General features: G+C 34.6%; 1 protein-coding gene across 1 annotated transcript; it reads right to left on the bottom strand.

Moving 5' to 3' along the window:
* Positions 1–1,506: 1,506 nt before the first annotated feature.
* Positions 1,507–6,018, bottom strand: LOC112292676 (uncharacterized). The gene is made up of 12 exons (XM_024541412.3): positions 5,277–6,018; positions 4,974–5,121; positions 4,607–4,761; positions 4,235–4,423; positions 4,053–4,128; positions 3,624–3,701; positions 3,447–3,529; positions 3,186–3,259; positions 2,712–2,757; positions 2,432–2,541; positions 2,138–2,312; positions 1,507–1,950 (listed from the first exon to the last, which is right to left on the bottom strand). Exons 1-12 carry the CDS (start codon positions 5,694–5,696, stop codon positions 1,765–1,767), a joined length of 1,740 nt encoding a protein of 579 aa, XP_024397180.2. The 5' UTR covers positions 5,697–6,018; the 3' UTR covers positions 1,507–1,764.
* Positions 6,019–10,228: the final 4,210 nt, after the last annotated feature.

The following is a 10,228-nucleotide window of genomic DNA, read 5'->3' as shown; positions in this document are numbered from 1 at the left end:
TACTTCTATATATACATATATATATATATATATATATATATATATATATACTAAAATATTAAGATAATAAAAAATTATATATTTAAAAATATCTAATTTTATAACATAAAAAAAAGCTCAACTTTATTTGTAATGAGTGCATCTATTATTCAAATATATAAAAATAAGTAAAAACATATTAGATAGATAATATAAAGAAAATCCAAGGAAACTTCTTAAATGCAAAATAGATTTAGAAGTTATTTTAATTATGCCACATGGCCATAAAAACTTGTTTCAATCTTTTCTAATTTTAAGAAGTAACTAAGAAGTGACCTAGAACATTTGCACTTGAGTTGCAAGTCTTGTAATTCTTAGAAAGCTTATGCATGGTCTTTTTGTTAGTACAAATAGAGGCACAATTAAAACCATCTTGTGTTATCAAAACCTTTATTATAATTTAGTCCTGGATCAAGATTTATTTATTTATTTATTTTTCTCATTATGACTATTTTAGATTTATTCTAAAATACATTACTTATGAAAGTTCCATTTTATCTATATTCAGATATTTTTATATTAAATATTAAAATTATCTAAGATTTCTTATGAAAGTTTTAGTTTTTCTAATTTATAACAATTGAACATAAAATTCCTGTAGTTTCAATTATTAAGACTTTATTATGTTTTGTGTGCTACAACTCCTTAATGAATTTCTTTCTACTTTTAAAAGATATAATCTTTGAAAAAAATATTAATCATAGAAAACTTGTTTACTTAATCAAGATTTTAATCATTATAGTATTTCTTCATTTAAAAATCAAAGTTGTTGATTTAAAAAATAATTGCTTTATGAATCCTCATGACAATATTTCATATGTTTGTGTTGACCATTTTATTTTTCTTTTCTTGATTAAAAACAAAAATCCCGAATCTTGGATGACAAGGTGCTCAATCAAATGATGCCAGCTTTCGCATAGATTGATATGGTAAACTTCTCAAAGCACAGTCCACAAATTAAAAAAAAAAAAAAAAAAAAAAAAAAATCTGTATGAAATCATGTTCGCATTCTCGTCTGACAATTGTTTTGGAAGCTTATGATGCACAGTTTACAATATGACTCAATTGATCAAGATTGTCTAACACATGTAACAAATTGTTCAAAGTCATGGACAAAAGTGAAGGACGAATCCATAAATCCTCTACTGACAACTTGTAGATGTCTACAAACAAGTGCTGTGCAGAACATGAAAAAACTAATTCTAAGAATCTACACAATCTGTAAGAGAATCATCTAAATCTAAGTATTAACAAAAAGTAATGTTTATCAATGCAACATGAAAAAGCGAGTCTCTGCGCAGAAGCTGAATCCAGCCAAAGATAGAGCAAATGTGAGAAAAAAATACGTCTAACCTAGAAAGCTGTGGCCCATTTAACCAAATGTAGAGAAGTGTACCAAATCCCCATCAAGTAGGCACTCAACTTCCCCAGCGCACAACCTTCGATATATTACCAAAAACAAGGTGGTTGAAGAATCAACACGATAATTGCATGTAAATGTTGAGTCAGGAACCCTAGTACACATTTTCAAAAAAACTAAAATTTCGAAGTGTAGGTTTAATGCTGAAAGAAATAACATGTTGTAGCCTCCGCTATAGCAAACATAAAATTTTCTCTGGAGCAACTTGCCCTAATGACAAGCCCCAGATGCAAGGTTTTAAGCACACACTAAAACTACCGGTGTTCAGCTGACACCCACAAGACAGTAATGAGGAATTATAAAGTTCATTTCTTCTTGGTCCATAAGCACGCCACTGCGCCTACAACCACAATGACTGATAAACTTCCAGCAAGAGAGGTCCCCATTATAGATAACAAGGGCTTCTGTAACATGTGGCTGGCAGCGGCGGGGAGGCATCGTAATATAAATGGCGCCTTGCTGCTTCGGTCAAATTCATCCATGTTGAAGTCCTGTGAAATGCATTGGTTAATGATACAACATTAAGAGAATCATTCACTTCCCATGCGTTTATGTACATATAACATCATCAACATTGCTTGATTAGGATATTCCAGAAGCATGGAACGCTTTCATTACGGGAACAGCAAGCAGAATAGTCTTCAGTTCTGCATAAAGGGAGACCTAAGAACAACTTACAGAGGGAATCTGGCTGATAATTTTCAGGTGATTTAGATGCAACTTCACATTCATCAACGCGGCTGGCCAGTATGCAGGCGGTGTGTCTTGGTATGCTTGGGAAACCACCTGATACGCAGTCCTTGCACCTCTTTGAATGGCACAAAGCACCTTCGCTTCCCTTGCTTCCCGATGTCTGTGAACAATCTCAAAAGCAACAATACAGCCATTAGATTAAGAAAAAAATACATAATGACAATATTTTGGGAAACGTGTCACCAAACAGATGCAAACGAAAACAACTAAGAATTTTACCTGATGTAGTTTTGTAGCATGTGCAGTGGCCACAAGGTAGGATATCCGTGAGCTGGTATGATCACTTTTGGTGCGAGCTCAATGAACCGTTTGCAAGTCGTCAAGTAATCCTACACCAGACGCCTTCTATGTCAAACTCCTGCTTTAGTGTGGAAATTGAAGCTATCGTGTCAAGATCATCATTGAATTTCAACCAGCTGCACATGCTACACACATTTCAATGCTGCAAAAAAAATTCTAAATCCTAAAATGACATGCTAAACACAGAAAAAACGCAGACCTCCATGTTGCCGCCTGAATTAGAATCCAACACTGAACTTCCATGACTGCAGTCACATACAAAGAAAAGCACGATAATATATTGTTAGTGCATAAGGAGCATTATCATTACTTATCCATGGGAGCGCCTTTCTGGCAATCGAACTAAACCTTTTGCAATGAACCAAAACCGTTGAAGTCGAGTGACCACAATCCACTCCTAATTGATCAAGAATAACTACTTTCACCAAAATGAGCACAATCAACTTGAAATGAACTCTCTATTTCTATGCTGAAATAGATGTTATTGGACGCCATCCGGTCGAAATCCCATTCACCGACAGCGAAGACGTTTTATACGATTTTATCAGTTACCTCAAACACAATCTTTAACTAGTAGCAAATTTTTGCTCCAGTAGAAAAAAAATGATAACTAATTAATTATGAAAGCCCCACTGATCGCATGACGTATAAGTCATCGGGTTAAGTCACTCACCCAACACAATGGTCACCAACCAGGAGAGTGCCCGTAGCACGATGAAATAGGCCTAGATGTCCATCTGTGTGCCCCTGCCCAAAGCATCCAATAGACACTTGAAGCAATGACATTTTAATTTCAGGTAATTCGAACAATTCGGAATCATTGTGACATTCAAAATGGCGATAGTATATGCTATTCACAGTATCAGATAATTCACAGTTCAGAATGCAAGAGTTATGTCATTGTAGCGTAAAAGAACGACACTAGATATCATACTGGGGCAGAAATAATTTCAAGCTCCTGGCCAGAGATCACCAATTTGGAACCGCCATCCACAGCGATGCAGTCCAACCCGTAATCTGGTCGTCAACATGACATGATCAGAAAGGAAACTTCGTTACATACGTAATGCACAATATACATTCTGACGTAATATACAGTAAATAAATTTACCTTTTCCCATGCGTTGAAGTGTTTTCTCATGGGCAATAATAATAGCCCGAGGATTATTCTGTTTCACCGTCGGCAGGCCTGTATGTCAAACGCATAATACTTGACCTTAAGTGAAACACTTGAAAATGAATTTTGCATTACGCTAATGATCGTGCAGTCACGATCAATAAGATAAAACATAGCACTAGGCTAACAATAGCTGGTCCACACAGTGCTCTTCAGGTCCGATCTGATCCCGTCAAAGTTGGTAGCTTATTAGGGACCTGTCAACCACAAAGCACGTCCTATTCAAGTACGTACTGTTATTTCTTTTGACTTACATAACTCATGAGAGGATACAGTGTCCAAGGTCAGAGGCATACAGCACCCAAATATCTGTACATACAGTAACTGTAATATGATTAAAGGCTTGTAATTTAAGAATCTGACCTTCAACGTGATCATGATGATGATGCGTGACGAAGATCAAAAGCTTCTTCGGCAGCTCATTAACAATCTTAGCAAGCTGCTCTGCATCAACGGGGAAGAGCTTAGATATGGCACATAGAGTCTCACCTAATCTGCAATAAATATTTCAGTTAGAAAGTATACAAGCAGAATCGACTATATACCTGAGCATGTGCGGCGGAGGGATAGCATCCGGGATCGCAGATTAATGCATCACCACAGGCCACAGCCACAGTAGTGTCAACTGGATGATGCAAAGGAGCCGTTGGAGCCATCACCACTAAGTTGGTTTTGCTGAACGGGCTTAAAGTGGCTGAGTCCATTGGCGCAACGAACACACCGGGTGGATACTCCTGTAGCAAGAAGAGACCAAATTTTGCCAAAGATTACAGCAGATTCCTACAGTTTCTCACTCTGAAATAGTCGTCATTCGCCTTAACTACAATTCATCAAGTATTTGCCAAATCATCGGGGCAAAAGAAGGTACAAAAAATATCTTGTGGTATATTTTACTTGAAAAAAAGACGCCAACTTACTTGGCCGTGTATGCTAAGGTTGTACTTGAAGGACAAGCCTGAAGGAAAGTGCGATGAGAAGGCAAACATAGCCAGAGTTCCTATCCGCTTCTGTTTTGAGTCTGCATTCACCAGCATGCTGTATGCCATGTGTGGATCGATCCATTCCCCGTCCGCTGCAGTATCATCTCCCGAGACAACACACTATAAGCACAAACATTCTCTAAAAATGCTGCGACTGATATCCTGTAGATGATCAACGAATGTTTAAGTATTCCAAGGGTGGAAATTTTCAGTGGCATCTCCCATGCAAAACCTAGCGAAAATTTTGGGAGATAAGAGCATGAAGAAGAGAGGTTGGACGAGTAGGATCGACAACGGCAATCACCTGCGAAGCAAGCTTCGTCTGTGAATGTCTCAGTTAAAAAAACAATTGTGTGTATAGGTGGATTCGGCCCAAATTCAGGCTCCTCGATATACTTCCAATAGCGCCATGATTTGCAAGGGCCGCCTGTTGGAAAAATACGTGCTTGGATCTGCAACATTCTCAATTAATGTACCTGCAATTATAGCCTAATTGCTTTTGCTGTAGTGGATATGATCTCCTTGGGTTGGATTAGAAACAACAAGTACTTAGCAGTGAAGGAACAAAATTTAATGAGGAAAACGAGATGAAATAAGGACGGAGTACCTGAGCAACCGCAGCACAGACGTCAAATCCCTTTAGACCAAGACATTCGAGGTTGTATGTGACGTTGCTGATAGCCTTGAATAGCCTGGGATCGTCATTATGAGGAGGGTGCTTGCCACGGAGTAAAGACGCCAAGGGAGTGGAAGGCAGATCCCAGACGTCGACATCCAGGAGCGGATGGGGAGGAGAAGCAGAAGGAGGAGAGGGTTGGCGGGTGAGGAAAAGTTGGAAGAGTTCAGACGGCTGAGCATCCTTGACGAGGAGCGCAAGGCGAAAGTGCGTTGGGGCAGAGGCCATGGGAGAGGGAGGATGACTGAAGGAAGGAGGAGAGAAGAGAATAGAGAAGGGCAGTTGGAGTGGGGCTGCTGCAGCAACACCAAAAGCGGGAAGAGGAGGAAAAATAACAACGACGACAGACATACAGACAGACGGACACAGAGAGAGAGCGAGAGCGAGAGAGAGATGGAGACGGAAGAGAATTAAGATGGTAATGTTATGAAAGGATTCCAGAAGCAGCAGGACAAGTACGGCAGGGCAATGCAATGCAGGTCCTGCCTGGCCCTCCTCATCATGGCAAGCACACCTTCTTCGTACCAGACCCAGTCCCAACCCCCCCCCCCCCCCCCCCCCCCCAAAACCCTCGCCTCCACCAACCAACCCCCCACCCCTGATTCCACGCTTCTTCTACGCTCCCACGCTCATTCCAGTAGCTCATTCCTCCTCTGCATCGCTCTCGCTCTCTGCCTCTGCCTCTGCTTGATCCTCCTCCTCAGCCACGCTGCCAGATTCGCTTTTCTGCTCACACACATATCCACACTCTCTCTCTCACTTCTGCTCCTGCGGATCGGTATCGCATGAGGAGTGCGGGTGAAGCCAATCTCAAGATGCTTCTAGTCAGGAACGGTCGATTCCTGCATAGTTGTCTGGGTGGCTTCCACTTTGACTATTTTCTCCGCTGAATAAAATAGAATATCAATCAAATGAATATGGTACCCTCTCTCAACTCTATGCTGTCTCAAAACTTGTGTGTGGTTCATGAAAATACAAATCTTATTAAAGTTCGATCTTCATGTGCAGACCTTCAAATCCACGCCAACTTCTTTACCAATGCAAGCACTCAAATCTATTTGCCAGCATCTGGTTCCTAATCTATGTTTTTAAGTAATGTTTATAATTATTAATTTTAGTCTTACGCATTAAATAGATACTTGTCTTTTTTAAGTTTTCATATATACTCATAGAAAATTGATATAAAATAAAACAGACAAGTACATTTATGTAATTAACATTACTATTAATAAGTGAATGGTAAAAAATACATTTAAATTGAAGTTCAGATAATTATAATATAATAATAACATTTATTTTTGCTTAAATTTAATTTTATAACTATAAATGTAAAAACCAATTCTAAAACACAAAGAATTATTTTACATATTTTTCTATTTAATTTTTCTTTATTCTTACATTAATCTTACCCTGATTTTTGAGCTATCAAATTTTTTATTTATGTTTGCATGACTCTTATTGTTATCTTATTATTTATTAACTTATTATTTAATGTTAATAACATTATCACAAATAAAAAAATAATAAAAATATATTAATTATTTTTTTAGCTTCAAGCTTATTTTAAAGATGTAAGGTTTGTTTTTACCACTCAAAGTTATCAACATGATATTTTTTTCTACAGAGATGTTTAATTTTTAAAGTAAAAATCTTAATAATAGCAAAATCAATTCCAATCATTGCTTTTATAAACATAACAATCCCAAATTTTTTTTATATATATATATATATATATATACATGTACACATACATAAATTAAAATCAAATCAAAATGTTATAAAATTTAAGAAAAAATTCAAAAATACCCCTGCAGATTGCTGAAATATCAAGAATACCCCTGTATTCTTGATAATTGCAGAACTGCCCCTCATACCCCTGACCTTGATAACCTCTCGTTCTCATTCCATATTTAGTGCGAAATGGACCCTTTAACGCGTGTTGTACACTCTTTGGCACAGCATTGCGTCTGTTTTCTCACGAGGTTCTGATTAGTTTGCCAACGGTGCCGCTGCTCCCCATGGTCGCTGCTTGCGATGGTGGCTGCTCGAGATGGTCGATGATAACCTGGTTTTCCACCATTGAACTACAACTATAGCCAACTACAGTTAAACTAGTTTAAGATAGCCAACTACAGAGTCAATTCCTAAAATGTAACAAGGTTTCATGTGAGCTCATGCAGAAACAAACCTATTGGAAAAAAATTACCTGTAACGGACCTGATTTGCGCGTCAATTTGTTGCAAATTGTTGTGTAAAATCATCTAGATTTCAGGGTGTTTTCAGACGGGGCTCTTGCATTGCAGCTCAACAATGTTGCTTCTTGTGAACTGTCTGCAACAAAGTCATGAAATATGAGCTTTGAAGGGGCAATGTCAATACTGTTGGACTCGCACATTTGTCTGTAATATTCATGTTTTGACTACACGTAGTGGACATCCAGTGCCACCAGTTTCTCATTCTTTTTGTTCATGTTATTATTAAGTGATTAAATATAAATAGAATAAAACTTGTACTTCAAACTAATAATTTGAAGATGTGTCCATTGTGACAACACAGAATACATTCTTCTTATCAGAGTTTAAGTGGAATCAATACTGACAATTTATTTATTTATATACACACATTTAAATATGGATAAGTTGCATCCTGAGAGTTTTATTTTTTAAGTTGTATTTAACAATAATAAAAAATTATATATCAAATTCATATTTAAGCGCTATCAAATGGTAATCTATAATTTTTTTTATGTGTCTTATAAAGTTTTCATATATGAATTGAAATTTTAATTCAGTTCATATCAACAATAAAATCCCACCACAATGAAACTCCACCACAAAAAAATTCTAACTAGACAGAATTTTCTTATTCACCTACAATATATTTTTAGCTCAAAAATAAAAAAGGAATTTTAACTATGTAGCCTCCTTTTAATCTTTTTGCAGCCTTTGCAAAACAGCAAGTATGGGATTTACATTCCACTGTGATCATGAGAAAATCTTGGTAAAAGTGACTATGGAGTTGATCTCTCTTTATAAGTTTGAAGCATGATGTGGCTTTTGACCTTCTTTCTTATTTACAATTTACAACAACAAGAAGGATTGAGATTGTAAAAGAAGAATGTTTTAATGCATATATATGTATATATATATATATATATATATATATTTCATTATAAGATAACTTTAAGCTGTAGGCTTTGTTATCTTAGAACCAAATATCAAACTTACAGTGTTTATAACTTCATTTTCAAAAAAAAAGAAGAAAAGAAATATTAAATATTTTTTTTCAATGATCAATATCAATAAATGTTTTTAAAATTTTCTACACTTAATAATCTTAATAAATTATTGTTTATTGAAGATTTATTATTAAGATATCATTGTATCTTTTATTCATTTTTGTTTTCCTAAAAAATCATTGCAGTTCTACCAATTTATTATATAACTTTTGAATTCAAATATCTATGATATTATATCATAAAAATTATATTCATGCATCAAATTAGGTTTTGAAATTTATATATTGATTTATTGTATATTATATGAGTTCAAAATCATGTATCATATTAGATTTTTAAAAATTAATATTCTTGAAATGTGTTTAAGAAAAAAAATGATATTTTAATAAATAAATAAATATAATTTATTTAATATTTACTTGGTCTTAATACATAATAATAATAATAATAATAATAGAAGAGTAATTTTTAGTATATTTGTGATGATATTAAGCTTTTTTGAAAGTAAATTGTATAGATATTAAAGAAGATTAAAAATATGGTCAAAATTGTAGTATATGTGCTTAAAAACCTAGGTTTTATAAGGTTACAAGCAAGCCCTACAATGACTCTTTTTCTCAAACATGACATCCTTTAATATTATATTAAGCAACACTTTAATAAAGCAATTAAATTGGTTCCTTACAAGTTGAGAAATTATGCCTAGTACTCTTGCATCAAATACATCTAAACACTCTTTTGATTATTCCTATATTGCTTGGTTCTATCCAATATTCAATAGATAGTATTGAGATGATGGCTATTGTATAAATTGCTTACTAGGCTTGAATAATATAAAAGTAAGAAATATAGTTAGTAATTGATTGCTGCATAAATAATAAAACATTAATTGCATACATACATGGAATTCTAGATAGCTACCATGAATTGCAAGTGTATGTGCTATTTTGTAAATCCAAGATATTAGAGGATTGCTCCAACATGCATTCAAAGATAATATCAAATGAAAGAATGATGTGATAGCCATGTGCAAATGTCATTGATCATTCAATTTACTTATATACACTAGTTGACAATGGTCTCTTACTTGAATTGGCACTAATACGCCACTCATTGTACTATGCCATAAGTTGTCAATGAATTATTTCTAACATTAGAATTGACGACATATCACTTACTTTTAAGATCCAAAAATTGAGAGATTTTGTAATATTTGAAGTCATGTGGCTAAATTGGTTTATATCAAATTGTGACGATGTCCAATATTATAGACTAGTGCTCATCAAGTACTCAGTAGCTTCTTCAAATATATCTCAAATTTTTGACCATTTGATATTAAAATCAAAAATAATTTTTGCTTGTGTTGCTATTTAAAGATATTGGATAAAAAATAGATTTTTAAATTACCATTATAAATTATCAACTAAATGGTGCATATAGAATACATGTTTATATGTAAAAAATGCATAGTTGATAATATTAATAAGGCCTTTTTGTCAATCAAATTAAAAAGTAAACTTTAAAATTTTATTTTTCAATAGACGAGATGCAAAAATAACAATCTTCAACTTTTGCAAGAACTACAACCAATTGTCATCATTTTCAACATTAACAATATCAAATGTAATAATAAATAGTTGCCTCT

The sequence above is a fragment of the Physcomitrium patens genome, chromosome 15 (genome assembly GCF_059467195.1).
Source record: "Physcomitrium patens ecotype Gransden chromosome 15, ASM5946719v1, whole genome shotgun sequence".
NCBI classification, from domain to species: Eukaryota; Viridiplantae; Streptophyta; class Bryopsida; order Funariales; family Funariaceae; genus Physcomitrium; species Physcomitrium patens.
Note: the sequence above shows the minus strand (reverse complement) of the source record. Positions and strands in the feature narration are given on the sequence as shown.